Raw genomic sequence first — 16892 nt, 5'->3', positions numbered from 1 at the left:
CGATGCTATCAGAGAGCTCACCAGAACAGCTTAAATCAACGGCCCATTTAGGTTAGGAAAGAGGTCGATCCTATCAGCGATATATCACTTGAACAGCTTAGAGCACCGGTCCGTTGTATTACCTAAAGTTCATATATAATAGATCATGAAACAGAGCATCAAAGCGCGTTTGAGCGTATCACACATCTGTTGAGTCGACTAATATCAGTATGTATATCTTATGTCTCCTAGTTCGCCAAAGGTAAGACTGGCGAGATGTTTCATCCTCAGTCTTTCGAAAGCTGGACAATAGAGGAGAAATTGTCTAGATCTTTCCACGTAACCTTCTACCATACAACTTTGACAGCTTACGTCCAACAAGTTGTTTAGCCTTACAGCACCTATTTGACAATGTCCAGTCAGTACCCATACGCTTGTGGCAAGATGAATTTTGCTTAGGAGGGTAACAGAAAAGTCGGAAAATAGTTTATTCTTATTAACTGGTGTTATAACTACCTAGGGAAGACCCTATGACTCTTTTGTTCACTGCTCCCACTAACTAGGATAACTTGGATAGTTTCATAGCCGAAACATAAGCTGCAGGATTGGCATCTTTAGGGGAATTCTTCACGAAAACCTTCGGACATAGCTCAATAAGTAGCGGTAAACAGATCACATAACCTTACGAATTGTGCAAGAGCATTCGACTCGATAGCGGAACTTACAACAACTATACAGACGGATCCAAAATGGCTAATGGAGTGCAAGCCGGAATCTATTACTCGGAGCTGGATCCCAGACGATCCTTCAAGCTTCCGGGAATAATACAGTATCTTTCAAGCCAAAATTTTTGGGGTCAGAAAACCGACTAACATAACAGCTAACAACGCAGAAAACAACATTAAAAGGACCAATATATACTATTATATCCAGAATGTTCTTAGAAGCACACAGGCAGTAGATATAGTGGCTGCCGGAATGTGGCTGCATATATAATGGGTTTCAGCCCATAGCTGATAAGATCGCCACCAAAACCATCAGTCTGGCTAACGAACCAGTACCGGAAATGCGACAGTCCCTAAAAATGATATACGATGAAATTTCCGAAAGGGCTGATAGACGGATGAGGGTGAGATGGAACGTCTTAAAGGCATATTTAAGCGGTAAAATTAGGTACAAGAGCCGCGTAAGAAATCACGTATGCTTTATACTATCTCGAATATTATATATATCTCGAAAGCACTGCAGGATGGTTCTTGGCCTAATGACAGCTAAAAACCTACTGGCATCACATGCGATCCAAATGGGCAGAAGTAGCGACAATTCATTAGAAAGTCCAGGAAAGTTGACTTGAGAGAGGCGCTGTAACACCTTCTATTGTTTTGTATAGTATTACCTAGAACTCTTTTTAGATATCTAGGAGCTCTTCAGTTCAAGAGATAATATGAATCATCAAAATTAGATATCAATTCGCGAACTTAAGAAAAAGCGTTGAGGCGTTGAACCTCCAACTGGCATTACTAAGAATCAGTAGGTCTATATATGGTGTGTCAGCCGACCAATATAATCTAACCTAACCTATAGCCGTAGAGTACATATCCATTTGAACGACTTCAAAGCCGACTCTTAATACACAATGTATGAGTATATTTAGCGAAAACCGTAAAAGTAAACAAACAACTGTAATTAAGTTATTGAATTAAAATTGATAAAGTTGTAAAGTAATTTTTTGCAGTGCATTGCCTAGTCGGCTATTTGGCAAACAGGTTTAACGAACCGAAATGGAAAATGAATGAAAACAGCAAATAATTGGAAATGTTTGGGCAATATTGATGCTGCTTTACTAATGTTTACAGTAGGTTATGTGCGAGTGTGTGCATGTCGGGGAAAGTACAGCCCACACCAGAAGCGAGAAAAATGCACTTTAAAGAGGAAATAGCATGAAATCTCACTATTACATCGCGCTTTTCAGCCGAAGAGCGGTCGCAAAAAGAAATTAATAAAATTGTAAAGCGCAAATTTCAAACAAACGGAAATTGAACATCACAAATCGCACTACTAGCTTACGTAGCTTGGATGGGGAGTCTCGTGGCTACTGCCAGCGAACTTTGAATTCATTCGCGACTGCGTCAATCCTGTGTAATTAAGTTAATGCGAGTGCATATTTCAAATACATATATACTAGTGACAGAAAATAGAAAAATATTTATGTCACTTAGTTATACATAAGTACATATATCCTGTATATATACATAGACTATAATTGCTGTCTATTAAGTCAATAAGAGGGAACATCACTGGGTAAGTTAAGTTGAATTTGGAATACAGTACATAGTTCCCTTAAGAATGGGAGCTTTATGAAGTTACCTAAGCAAATAAAAAAGTTTGTCACACAAGAACTTGAATTTGATCGATCAGTTCTCTGACAGTAACGCTATAGTGGTCTGATTTGAACCATTTCTTTTGAGATTGTTTAATTGAGCGTCGATGCGGCGCCTTTCGCAGCAACTCGGAACGACTTGGCGCAATTTACGTCGAGATATTAAATTGAAAACGTACAAAATACTGTTTGTGCAAGAACTGAAGCCGTTCGATCTTTTCAAATGACATCGCTTCGCACTATGGGCTCTTGAAAAGTTCCATGAAGATTCGACGATTTCGAGCCAAATTTGTTAAACAAGCAAAATTATCACATTTGGGACGAAGAGCAACCTGAAGGGATTCAAGAGCTGCCATTTCATTCAAAATAAACAACGGTTTGGTGTGGTTTGTGGACCGGGGTATCATCGGTCCATATTTCTTCAAAAATGATGCCGGTGAGAGCGTAACCGTCAATGGCGACCATTACCGCGCTATGATAACCAACTACTTGATGCTTGAAATTAAATCCCGTGATCTCGGGGTTATCTAGTTTCAGCAAGACGACGTCGCTTCCTACAGATCGCATCAATTAATATATTTATTGAGAGAACACTTCGGTGAGCAGGAGATGTCACGTTTTGGGCCGGTCGATTGGCCACCAAGATCATGTGATATCAGACCGTCAGACTTTTTGCTGTGGGGATATGTAAAGTCTAAAGTCTGTGCGGACAATCCCGCTTCGATTCAGGCCTTGGAGCAAACCATCACGCGTGTCATACGCCAGTTACCAGTCGAAATACTCGAACGAGTCATCGTAAATTGTACTCAACGGATAAACCATCGGAAACGTAGCCGAGTCCAACATTTGAAAGAGGTAATTCTTCAAAAAATAAATACCAAAGAATGTTCTTTTGATATTCCTTTTAGATATACAAATGTGTGACAATATTATTGGATAAAAAATGTGTGTAAATTAAGTATTTGAACGAAGTAATGGTTTACCTTTTTACCGTCTAGTTCGTGAGTACCTTGTGTGAGAACCTTGTCTACGCTGGCTGGATCACTGAATGTTATGAAGCCGAAACCCCTGCAAAGAAATATAAAATAATCCTTAATTGGTGGAGGAACAAAACACATCCATATGTAAATATATCATAATACATATTAGAATCGTAAATTTGTAAAATCTCAAAGCTAACTTGAAGGCGCAATGATGAAGCTGCAAAGAAATAAATAATTGAAATAAAGAATAAAATGCACTGATACTTCCTCTTTAAGACTTTCCAATACACTTATAAGAGTACCCAGTGTTTCAGGTTCTCGTTCAATGAAAACTCGTCGTCGATAAGGTTCTAGTACAATTCTAGACAAAAATATCTCTATTACTATTCCAGAAAAGTTAATTGTTTTGATAGAAGCTTGTTTCAATAAAATGTATAAGTCTCAGTTTAAACTCATATCACTAAGCTTGCGATCCGTTCGTCGGAAATCTTCACACGCTTTGAATTTATACATTTTTCTCTGCCCACATAACTCCGATGGATTTGTAGGTGAGTAGAAGCCGTTGGAGAAGAGGTGTAGTGAGGTTCTTTACGCATAGTTTAAAGCTTGAAGGGAAAGTCGGTGGAGGGGTATATTGGCAGGATCTTTCTAACAACTGCAGTTTCAGACTGCCTGACTATTGAAGCGTTTTTCAAGCCGAGCTTGCTTCCGTTAAGATAGCAGTAGATCTACTAGTCTGAACTGCAACCCTCTTCAGAGCGGCTCTGATAGCCGGGCGACGAGACTAACCTTGAGCACACTAACCGAACGTTCAAGGCTGGTTAAGGAAAATATAACCATGTTATCAGTAGCATCGAATTACTTTGTAATAAGACTAGTATGTATGCCAGTCCACAGCGGAATCGCAGGCTACTGTAAAACTGATGAGCTGGGAAGAAAGGGTACTCTAGCTGCGCTATCATGAGTTTGGAAACGGATAAGCGTTCTCCTCTCCTTGTTTGTTCTACTACTGTATAGCTGGGCTTCGAGGGAACTTGGCCATTGCTGGCCTAAAATCAGTTCTTGCCTTGTGGCAAGATCCTTTTGACGACAGATTGAATGCAAGAGATCCAATGAGCTCTTTCCCTTTTTAAGGCTGGCCACTAGCTGCTTGTAGGGGTTCTAACAGCCCTTTGCCCTGTCGGCATCCATGCTGCTTTATAAATTTCCAAAGGACAAGAGACACAACAGACAAACGAATGTACCAGTCGTTTCTTCCTTAAATAAATGCTTATTTTAGCATCAATTCTTAGTTCATTTCTATAGTTCTACTGTGCTGACGTTAAACGTATGTATATCAATGCGAGAATTTAAAACTTTCGAATGACATCGCGCCAAAAGTCATCTTCAAATGTCTCTTTTCACAACAAACTTTATGTAATTCATATGTTCTTATAAGCATTTATGAAAAGGCGGCTTTGAATGTCTAATTCTCATAAGTTATAGCAACGCAATTCCTGTGTCTCCTTGATGAATTCTATTAATTTAACTTCGAATTGCCATCATCAGCAACACAACTCTTGCCAGAGGCAGCGCGCCTTCGTCTGACAACCCTCAACGCGTTTGAAAGTGCGTAGCACTGCATGTGGAACCGGCTACATCTACAGCGTGTGAAAGTATGGCTCGTCAATGCCATCAATGACTCTTCTCGCCTGTAACCAAGTTGGCATTAATTTGTTATTGCTGTTTGGCTCATTGTTTGCGACACTTTGCACACATTTTCGGTGTCTTCTGCTTCGCTCTCGGCTTCGGCTTCCTCGGCTGCTGCGCGCACTTTGATAAGACTGCAATTGTTTATAGGATAATAAATGCTCATTTCCTTTCATTTATAATGCCGACGTCAGCAGAGTATTTTTCAAAAGGCAAAAACAACAAGAACAACATTTCTTTTGTGTGTCATATTCGTGCGTATATTTTGTGCTACTTCATTATTGCAACACGTTCTTAATTTTACTTAATTTGATTATATTTAAAATGTTGCAAGGAATTTTTATCATTGAAGACACTTTCAGTAGCCAGCTGTGGAATGCACTGAATTTTAAGAGCTACTTTAATTAAAATTCAATCAACTAACTTGCAGCGTATACTTTTAGGAACATTTAAATTCAAATAAAACAACACAAACACCACTACGTACATACATACAAGCGCATTAGGGTGATTCAAAAGCACTGTCATAAACGAGTTAAGAACAGCACGCCAGTCGTTTCTTCTCTTCGCAACAATTCAAATTGGAGATAACAAGTGCAGGCAGGTCCATCTCCAACTGGGCTTTTCTTCTCTGCTTCCCCCGGCGGGCACTGCGTCGAATACTTTAAGAGCTGGAGTATTTTCATTCATTCGGACGACATGATCAAGGCAGCGCAGCCGCTGTCTCTTACTTCCCTGAACTATGTCAACGTCGTCATATAACTCGCACAACTCATTGTTCCATTGTTCACGATATTCGCCGTTGCCAGTGCGCAATGGACCGTAAATCTTCTCTCGAAAACTCGTAACGTCGACTCACCTGATGTTGTCACGAGTGACTTATGGAGTTTGGTCTTTGTCCGTCAAGAGAGGACTTCTCAATTGCCTACTCAGTATGAAGTAGCATCTTTTGGCAAGAGCTATTCTGCATTGGAGCTACCACTACGGTAGTTGGCGCAGATTGTGGAGTCTCCTTTTTAGTGGATTGGGCAAAGCACACCAAAATTCCATTCGTCAGGCATGCTTTCGTCCGGCCATATTCTACAAGGAAGCTGATGCACGCTCTTTATCAGTTCTTGCCGCCGTGTCTGAATAGCTCAGCCGGCAATTCATCGGCCGCTTTGTTGTTCTTCCGAAGGGTAATTGCTATTCGAAATTCTTTTTGGTCGAGCAATGGAAAGTCAGCTCCATTGTCATCGATTGGGAAATCGGGTTCACCATCTCTCGGTGTTATACTGCCATTCAGCAGGCTTGAGAAGTGTTCGCTCCATAATTTTAGTATGATCTGGGCATCAGTCACTAGATCACCTCTGGGGGTTCTACTAGAGTATGTTTCGGTCTTGAAACCTTCTGTTAGTCGCCGCATCTTTTCGCAGAATATTAGAGAACTACCCCCTAGTTTGTCAAGTTCTCCGTTCTCACGCATATCGGTCTCTCTCTTTTTTTGACTTCAATTGCGCCTCGCTTCCCTCTTCAATTCTCGGTATCTACCCCTTTCCGCACGTGTTGTGGTCGATCGTAACGTTGCGAGGTAGGCAGCCAGTTCTCTATCTACAGGGACACGGCACTCCTCATCGTATGAGCTGTTCGTTTTCATTTTCCGAAAAAAAGGTTTTGTTTGCAGCTGTTCGTAAGGAGCTTGAAATGTCGTCCCACAGTTTCCTTATACCGAGTTGTTGACGAGTGCTCTCAGAGAGCAGGAGTGCAAGTCGAATAGAGAATCGTTTGGCTGTCTATTACAACTTTTCGACGTCAAACCTTCCTTATGTTTGTTGACGTGCGTTTTTTGCTACACAGCGTATCTTGGCTATAACAAGATAGTGGTCCGAGTCGATGTTGGGACCTCGGAGCGTTTGCATTTCTAAATCACTGGAGACATGTCTTTCGACTATTACTACATGATCGATCTGGTTGATATATTTTCGATCCGGAGTCAGCCAGGTAGCTTTATGAATTTTCTTATACTGGAATCTAGTACTACAGATAACCATATTTCGCGCCCCGGCGAAGTCGATCAGCCTCAACCGACCGTTGTGTCAGCGATATGTTGAAGAACTCCTAACCTTTAGAAAAGCTCTTACTTGAAGAACCTTTTATAGAAATCTCGAAGAACCTTTTTTCCAGAGCACCAAGCGCAAAAAAATATTCGTTGTTTATGACCCACCCTAATGCACATGCTGTTTCGTGCCATGTTAGTGGTTGCTGCAAAATTTCAATACTACAAATGCATTTGCGGCGAGTCTGGGGTTGGCTGCTTGATGGCAAACTGTTGTGAGCTTCATTTTCTTAATGACACACTCGGAGATACTCGCCGTACACACACACACACACACTGGAACACATACTCTGCCATATATTTAAATGTATGTAAGTATGACTCCCTCACTTTTGGTGAACATGCAAAAATTCTCAAAATGACAAAAATGCTTGTATAACACCAACAACATCAACAGACCTGTGTGTGTTTGTAAGTGTCTCAACAGCAGCGGGATTTTGGCTTGCCACGAGCGGCAGCCAGCCAGCAGCATGCCACTTGGTCAAACAACCGCACACACGTTGCAACTATGTAAATGTAAAATATTATCATATATACATATTCATACACACATATAGAATATACTTATATACATACTCATATATGATATATACTTATATATATACATATGTATGTATGTACTGTCTTTGTGACCACACGCACACAAATATTCCCGGCAAATTCACTTGCGCATGCATGGAGCAGCACATCCACTTAAATTCGGCATGCCTCGACGCCGCCGACATGTAACCAACCAACAACAACAATCAAAGTAGCGTTGCTTAAAAGAAGCCACCACGACAGTCGGAAGCCAAGAGCCAAAGCTGCTAGCTGTAGCGCCTCCGACATTTTTACTTAACTTTCCTCTTGCATTGTTTCACTCTCGCTGTTTTGTTACTTGTTCTTGTTCTTGTTGTTTTTGTTGCGATAAACTTATTCTTGTTAAATATTTAATTAAAACGCTTATTATCTCGCACTGCATTTTAATGAGTCTCTTAGCTCGCCAGCTCCAGCATAACAGCCAATTCTCTCCCCATTCAAACTTTGTATGCTTGTCCCTACAAATAAGGTTGCCAAATGGCATTTTATTGAAAACTTTATATAATATTATAAGTGCCTTTTCTTTCGATTGTGGGTCCAAGACAAAATTTCCCCATTGTAGTAGAAGCTTTCTTCTAGAACTCTTGGCATTCGACTAATTAACCGGTTAGGGCACTATTCGATTAATAATATACGATTTGCAATATGCGGATAGTCGTAAGTCGTCGACTATTCGATTAACCGCTCATTTTCGACCCTTCTTTGTCGACTATTCGAATAGTAAGCGTTCAACTTATACAATTTTTCTCTACACGTATATATTTATTCCGAGGCTCTTTTTGTTCTTTTCATTGTGGGCGTTTTTTAACGTGACGTGTCCCCAACCTAGCGGAAAACGCTGAGGAGGAATGTTTCGCCAGAATCGTTTCTGAGTCACCTTCAAACGGATTTGTTTTGACCACCCAAAGGATGCTTGGTCTAATACCGGCAGTCGTGAACTGCATGAACCGTATGTACAAGAATCGTTTTTGGTCACTCCCAAGTGAATCGCGCTCAGAGAACTTTCCTCACGTGCTTGCACTCCTCTACTCATGGCCCCATCCTCCTTCTGCTTTCTCCACATTAGACAAAGTAGCGAAGCAATTGGGTCTGGCAGTGAACGAGGGCAAGAGGGCAAGACAAAATATTTCCTGTCATCAAACAAACAGTTGTCGCACTCGCGACTGGGCTCCCAAGTTACTGTTGACATTCATAACTTCGAATTCGTGGATAATTTAGTCTATCTTGAACCCAGCATCGAAATCAAAGGCAGAATTACTCTTGCCAACAGCTGCTACTTTGGATTGAGTATGCAATCAAAAAGTAAAGTCCTCTCTCTACGAACAAAGTCCAACTCTATAAGTCCCGTCATGTCGTCCGGATGGATGATACACTCCAGTTCTGAGAGTATTCCTCCGCTGGGGGAAGCAGGAGAAGTGCTTCGTCCATTCCGTAGGAAAGACTAGGTGCAGAAGAACCTGGTTAAACTTGGAATCTCCAATTAGCGCCAAACATCGTAAATGAAGAACGACTGGGGCACTGTTGTAAGGTCGGCTATATCCGCGTAAGTTGTGTCTACGCCAATAAAGAAGAAGAAGATATAAGTTTATTGAAACATTGCAGTGAATAGACGCACAATTGGCTTTTCACAAAATTACAAAAGGAAAAATTAAAGTCCACTTAGATTTCAAACAATTTTCATTTATTCAACACTCGCAGCAGAGCAACGAATTGAATAGCAACTACCCGAATACTCGTTATGTTATGACTTTTCGAATAGTGTTATGCGGCCTCATCCCAACAGTGGTCCTATCTAAACAATTTGTTCGAAGATTGTATCGTTACAGTTGATGATAATCCGTACTGAATATCGTGGAGATATCCTTTCAAATGAAAAGGATGTTCCATACAAAAATTTGTCTTTGATCGGTCAATTGTCAGCTGTATGATATAGTGGTTCGATCTGAATAGTTTCTTTGGAGACCGTAACGATGTTTTGGATAATAGGTTTGGTTATAATGATCAATGTATCATCATGGCATACAAGGCTTATTGGTCCTTAGTAATAACAATATCATTTTAATTAGAACCGAAGGTGTCGAAGTTCGCTTTTTGCGAACTTTAGGAGCAACTTCATATCTAATTTCCCTGCACGTTCTGCTCGTCGTTGTTTATGCCCATTCGGCTCGCATATGAGGGTAATTTGTTGTCACCTATGTATTATTAGGCCAGGGACCGTACCGCAGTCCTTATGTTCTTTCCTGTATTGTTAGCAATCTCTCCTGATTTTCTAACCGCAAAGGTTTCCGTCTAGAAGATTCTGCAATATTCAAGAAGCTTGAAAGGTCGTCTGAAGTCCAGCCTCGAGCAATAGATTAATGTACTCTATTAGCAATTTTGAATCCGTCTGTATAGATGTTGTAAGTACCGCTGTCGAGTCGCATGCTACTGGGACATCTACCCTCGCTTAGCATGACTTGAAACCTTCTCTGCCAAATGAAACTCAACTTTAGTTTTGAGCTGTTTAGTCGAAGTGTCCGAAACCCATAACGTCTTCCTCTGACTCCGACTCCGACTCCGACTCCTCCTTTTTGGTTCATTCCTTCTTTTCTGCAGCAGCGCTAACACCAGCAGCTGGAGCAGCCTCAAATTTGGTAGAGCAGCAACAAATGTATGGTCTATTTTATCCACCAACTCAATGCTTAGCTTAAAGCTTTGTCCGAAGGTCATTGAATAATATTCATCAATTGCTGAGAGTTGAAGTAACGCTCCTAGTATAGCCGTTGGAGTGGTCCTTAGCGCTCACATTATACAAAGAAAAGCAAGTCGCTGTATCTGGTTTTCTGGTACAACAAACAATCAAACACAGCACAGCAAGATTGGCGCGCTGTCCATCAATCCAACGCCTATCTGCTTTAAAACGGTATCCCAATCAAATGGGTATCGAGTCAAAAAAATATAAAATTTTATCAAATAATCAGAAAGGTTATGTGAAGTTGTATTTAATCACTGCTTCCATATTAAAAATTTAGATAAGCTTTTGGTAGTCATTAAAGACTTGACCATGGCAACCCTGCCGTGTTCCGTACTCTTGTGGCCTTGTTGTTCATTCTTGATATCTTGCTTTTATTGTTTTATTACACTTTGTTGCTACTTCTGCGTCGTCGGGCACAAAGCAAGTTAACCAAAGCTTGGCAGCGATCTGCTTACGGTACCGCCCACGTCAACCTCACTCGGTCGTGCCAGCGTAATATGTATATTAAAGGACACAGCCCCTTGCCACTTACTGCATCACGATGTGACTATCGCTAGTACACAGCACCATCTATGCAGACATACATATGTATAAGTATTGGAATATCTTTGGTTTGGATAAGCGTGCCACATAATTATATACATACATACATATATGCATATATTTGCGTCTGTTGCTAACGGTGTAGCGCATATCCATGTGGCAGCTTGTTTCTCATGCGTTGCTGCTACCCTCTATGCCCAGCTGTGTTTTTAATTTCGCGCCACTAATGCGCCCCAAACACTTCAATTTGGCCGGACCCACCGCCTCCCGCCACGTAGTCACGGACTTCGTCAACTTCCAACCAGCAACCAGACCAGCGTAATTAACGACGATTCTATTGCAATTGTGGCAATTGTTTTTGGCTTTGATTCGCAGTGTTTCTGCCACCGCCGCCACTTCGCTTCTTCGACGCGCTGTTTCATCCCTCGTCCGACCACACTGTCTTTATTTTAAGTGCCACTTTTGTTACTTCGCTTCTGCCAGCAGTTTTGCAACTTTTTTCTGTTGCGTACATAAAAACATACATATTTATTACTGTTTTGCTGCGCTGTGCAAATTCTCCCCACGTTATGTGGCATGTTGCAAGTAGCGGAAAAGATTTGTATTTTCTACTTGCATAATGTTTATTTGTAGTCAGTGTTGTTGCAGAATTGTTCTGCTGTTATTGCACTTTTATTATTTCCACTTCAAGCCATGGCTGTTGTTGTTGTTTCAGTGATCCTTATTAGTTTTTTCTTTACACTTACACACAGCACGTGTAAGTATTGGTGCGTGCATATTGCTGCTGCCGCCGGACTCACAACGCGCTCAGATTTTTATAACATTTTCATTGGCGTTTTATCCATTTTATTAATTCACTGCAACTTTGCGTCAATTGCTGTGGTTTAGCTTGTTTTAGTGTCTTGCAGGCACTTTTCATTCACAGCAACTCACACAAAAGTTAACGGTAGAAGTAAAGATGCAAAATGCTCGCTTCTCAGCACATGTTTAAGGTTAGGATGAAGATTTTTTAAGAACAAGTAATTGTGGAGTCAACAAAAAATACAGGACACGGTCTAACGGTGTGAGATCACATGATTCTGGTGGCCAATCGCCGGGCCCAAAACGTGAAATTATCTCCTCAACGAAGTTTTCTCTCAATGAATCCATTGATTGTTGCGATATTTGGGAAGTGCCGACGAGATCACGAGATTCAATCTAAAGCATCAAATTGTCGGTTATCACGTCGCGATGACGGTCGGAAAAAAGACCGATGATTCCAGCAATCCACAAACCACACCAAACCGTTATTTTTTCTGGCTGAAATGGCAGCTCTTCAGATTGCTCTTCGTCCCAAATGCAGCAATTTTGCTTGTTTGCATACCTATTAAGCCAGAAACGGCCTCCTAACTAGCTGAACGAAATTTGGCTCGAAAACGTCGGATCTTCGTGGAATACTAGACCGAAACGATGTCGCTTGGGAAGGTCGAGCGGCTTTATTCCTTGCACAAGCTGTATTTTGTACGCTTTCAATTTAAGATCTCGACATAATATGTGGCAAGTCGGACCATACGTAGGTCCTAGTTACTGCGAATATCCAGTAATATCCCAAACATTGACCGATATTTTCGGTAAAAAGTCAACGATAAGCATATGGTCCACATATTCATCATCCAGCGGCTTGAACAATTGTGTGTGAGTAATTTTTAGTCATAAAGTGGCACACCTTACAAACACTGTTCGTGCAAAGTTTTATCCTGATATATTAATTTATTCTTGATTTAAGCACTGGAAAGTGAAAGAATCAACTGGGATTTAAATTGTGCTAGATGTGAAGCAGGCGGGGTTTTATTCCAAATTTGCTCATTTTCACACTGTAATATAGGAATGTCAAAAGAATGCTACGTGCTGAATTTAGTTGAAATCGGTCGAGCAGCTTCCGAGATATGTATGTGACTTCACCTAAAAGTAAGCAGTGTCACGGGCATCGTCAAATTTTTACCCCGGCTCCCATAAAGACTTCTTATATCATCTCGGAGGTTTTCGGTGATTTTTTGCACTTTTAGTATTTCTTAACAGTACCGTTACATGGCGAGTGGACGAGGTTATGCCCAATTACAATTCTATATCTTACTTAAGTGCTTAGTTATGGCACTTTATAAATTTTCGGTTAATGGCGATTTATGGGCGTGACAGTGGTCCCATTACCCCTATCTACGAAGTCGTATTTTTTGTGTACTTAGAAACCCGTATACCAAGTTTCAACAATATATCTCAATTTGTACCCAAGTTACAGCTATTACGAACAGATGGTCGGACAGACATATAGACAGCCGGATTTCAACTCGTCTCGTCACCCTGATTATTTAATATATATACATATAAACCCTATATCTATCTCGATTAGTTTTAAGTGATGCATACAACCGTTAGGTGAACAAACCTATATTACTCTGTAGCAACTGGTTGCAAGTGTATAAAAACCTTAACTTTCTTCTATAATACCCTTCACAAAACAAGAACTGTAACTTAATTGATCAGTGGTCAATTATATGGTTTAGTAGTCCGATCGGAAAAATATCGTCGAAGGTTGAGCGTTGCCTTAGACAATAATCCATACCAAATTTCTTGAAGATATCACGTCAAATGAAAAAGTTTTCCATACAAGCACTTTATTTCGATCGTTCGGTTTATACAGCAGCTATATGCTATAGTGATCCGATATTAGCAGTTCCGATGAATAAGCAGCTTCTTGGATACAAAAGAACTAGTGCAGAATTTCTAATCGATATCTCGAAAACTGAGTGACTAGTTCACGTGTTACCAACTGGACTTAGCTTATCATGCTTACGCCTATATAGGGCATATGTTTACAAGGTCTCCAACGTTTGCTTTTAGGTGCAACAAAGTTTATCCTGTTACCATAGAACAGCTGATCTATCATCAACTTAAGATGGAAATGACAGAATAACTACACCATCCGTGGGTGTTTTTTTTAAACATGTGCTTTTCGATGAGGCAAAACTTTTTTCAAAGTTGGTGTTTTTGACAACCGTAACTTGACTTACAGTTTCAGCGAAACAATCAATTTACTGAAGGAAACTTTTGCTGAGCGCATTATCACGCGTCGTGGGTCTGTTGGGTGGATTTAACACTACTGGAATATTTCTTTTGGGTTAAGTGAAGTCGATTGTCTACGCAGATAAGCCCTAGACGATTGACACCTTGGAAGAAAATATTCGGCACGTTATTGCGAACACACGGCCCCAATTGCTGCAAAAAGTGGTCGAAAACATTTATATTACCTAAATGAGGTTAGAGGAGGTATCGAGCAGTTATTACCCGTTTTGACTTTAAGACAAATTGTTACCTGAAAAATATATTGTTTGACATATTCGATGTCTGGACCTTACTAAGACTTCAGAAAGTTCCCGTCCTAATACATAAATTGAGCTACTAAATGATTTTTAAGGTAGCCCTAATCTTCAAAAGGCGTATATAAATTTGATAAATATCGAATCATTGGTTTGCAAATTACATATATTATTTTAAGTGAAGCAACTTTTGTTAAGGCGAAAAAATGGATAAAAGGAAAATTGCGTTGATAAAATATTGTCCCCGAAAAATCAACCATCCAAAATTAGTTTGCTAGATTCATACGTAATGGAATGAGCATCGAAGACGGTGGACGCTCAAAAGAGGTCGTTACCAACAAAAACATGAAAAAAGTACACTAAATAATTTTAGAAGACCGTAAAGTAAAGTTCTTTGAGATGGCAGGTACTCTAAAGTGTACATCATATCATTCACGAATATTTGGTTATGAGAAAACTCTGTGCAGGCACCCACGCGCGAGCTCACTTTTGACCAAAAAAAGCGACAAGTTCAATATTTGGAACAGTTTTTGGATATGTTGAAGCGTATAAACCTGAGTTCTTGCGTCGATATGTGACAATGTATGAAACGTGGCTTCCTCATTTCACTCCGAAGTCCAATCGACAGTCATCCAAGTAGACTGAAGTCGCTCTAAAGCGTGGAAACATGTAACAGTCGGCTGGCAAAGATATGGCGGCTGTATTTCGGTATACGCATTGAATAATTTTTATAGACTATCTTGAAAAAGGAAGCACCATCAACAGCGACTATTACATAGCGTTATTTTACCGTTTGAAGCACCAAATCGCTCATAAACTCGTTTAAAGAAACAGACGGATATGTCTCAGACAATGGCAAAAATCCATGAATTCGAGATGCTTCCGTAGCCACCGTATTCTCCAGATCTGGCCACTAACGACTATTTCCTCTTCTCGGATCTCAAAAGCATGCTCTCCGGGAAGAAACTTGTGTCGAATGAAGAGGTGATCGCCGAAACTGAGGTCAATTTTGAAGCAAACCAGCATACAGAAAAAATGGTAACGAAAAATCGGAGAGTCCTTATAATCTTTGAAGGAAACTTCTTCTTCTTAATTGGCGTAGACACCGCTTACGCGATTATAGCCGAGTTAACAACAGCGCGCCAGTCGTTTCTTCTTTTCGCTACGTGGCGCCAATTGGATATTCCAAGCGAAGCCGTGGAGCCGTGGTGCTTCCAACGGAGAGGAGGTCTTCCTCTTGCGTCTCCCTCTGCGTCGAATACTTTCAGAGCTGGAGTGTTTTCGTCCATCCGGACAACATGACCTAGCCAGCGTAGCCACTGTCTTTTAATTCACTGAACAATGTCGATGTCGTCGTATATCTCGTACAGCTCATCGTTCCATCGAATGCGGTATTCACTGTGGCTAACGCGCAAAGGACCATAAATCTTTCGCAGAACTCTTCTCTCGAAAACTCGCAACGTCGACTCATCCGCTGTTGACATCGTCCAAGACTCTGCACCATATAGCAGGACGGAAATTATGAGTGACTTATAGAGTTTGGTTTTTGTTTGTCGAGTCCTCTCTCGCTTCTCAATTGCCTACTCAGTCCGAAGTAGCACCTGTTCGCAAGAGTTATTCTGCGTTGGATTTTTAAGCTGACATTGTTGGTGGTGTTTACGCTGGTTCCAAGATAGACGAAATTATCTACAACTTCAAAGTTATGACTGTCAACAGTGACGTGAGTGCCAAGTCGCGAGCGCGACGACTGTTTATTTGATGACAGGAGGTATTTCGTCTTGCCCTCGTTCACTGCCAGACCCATTTCTTTTGCTTCCTTGTCCAACCTGGAGAAAGCAGAACTAACGGCGCGGGTGTTGTGGCCGATGATATCAATATCGACAGCAGCTGTACACTCTTATAGAAGATGGTACCTTCTCTATTTAATTCTGCTCGAACTATTTTCTCCAGAAGCCGGTTGAAAAAGTCGCACGACAGGGAATCGCCTGGTCTGAAACCTCACTTGGTATCGAACGGAAACTATGTTGAATATAAAACTGTGTGTTACTATGATATGTATATGGACATAACTCCTTAACTATCTCGATTAATTTTAGTTTGTGTTGTCGAGAAGTGAACAAGACTATTATACTCTGCATTGCGAGAGTATCTTTTTCTGGCTCCAATTCTACAACATATTTAATGTATGTAAAATAACGGCGCATTAAACGAGCAGAAATTAACACCTCAAATTTTCTTTTATTTGGCGTTTTGTTGCAGCTTTTGCCGCACGATTTTCAGGCCATTTACACCAGCGATTGTGTTTGATGATTGCGTTCAAACGGCAATAATGAAAGTAGTCGGGGTACAAACGTCTCCGCTCAGCAATTAGGAATTCCTTTTGCACTCCTAACGGTTCATGGCAGTACTTTTGCATAACTTTGCCCTCGTCGCTGCTCATTTGGCACCGTGCTATGCTGATACCTTTTGTAGGGGCCACGAAGTGCTTCCTAGTGACAATTCATCTAACAGTGCGGTGTGTTTTCTGGCACCAGGTAGTTGTTGTTGCTGTTGTTTG

General features: G+C 40.8%; 1 protein-coding gene across 9 annotated transcripts in view; it reads right to left on the bottom strand.

Moving 5' to 3' along the window:
* Positions 1-16892, bottom strand: part of LOC120779091 (RNA-binding protein Musashi homolog Rbp6) — a 463019-nt gene that overhangs the window by 298545 nt on the left and 147582 nt on the right. For all 9 annotated transcript variants that reach the window (XR_005705606.1, XM_040111247.1, XM_040111248.1 and 6 more), the window contains one exon: positions 3343-3427. Coding sequence is in view for 8 of the 9 variants with exons in the window: in XM_040111247.1 (XP_039967181.1) it covers positions 3343-3427 (85 nt within the window). In the remaining variant the exon portion in view is untranslated. The remainder of the gene's footprint in view (positions 1-3342; positions 3428-16892) is intronic.

The sequence above is a fragment of the Bactrocera tryoni genome, chromosome 5 (assembly GCF_016617805.1).
Source record: "Bactrocera tryoni isolate S06 chromosome 5, CSIRO_BtryS06_freeze2, whole genome shotgun sequence".
NCBI classification, from domain to species: Eukaryota; Metazoa; Arthropoda; class Insecta; order Diptera; family Tephritidae; genus Bactrocera; species Bactrocera tryoni.
Note: the sequence above shows the minus strand (reverse complement) of the source record. Positions and strands in the feature narration are given on the sequence as shown.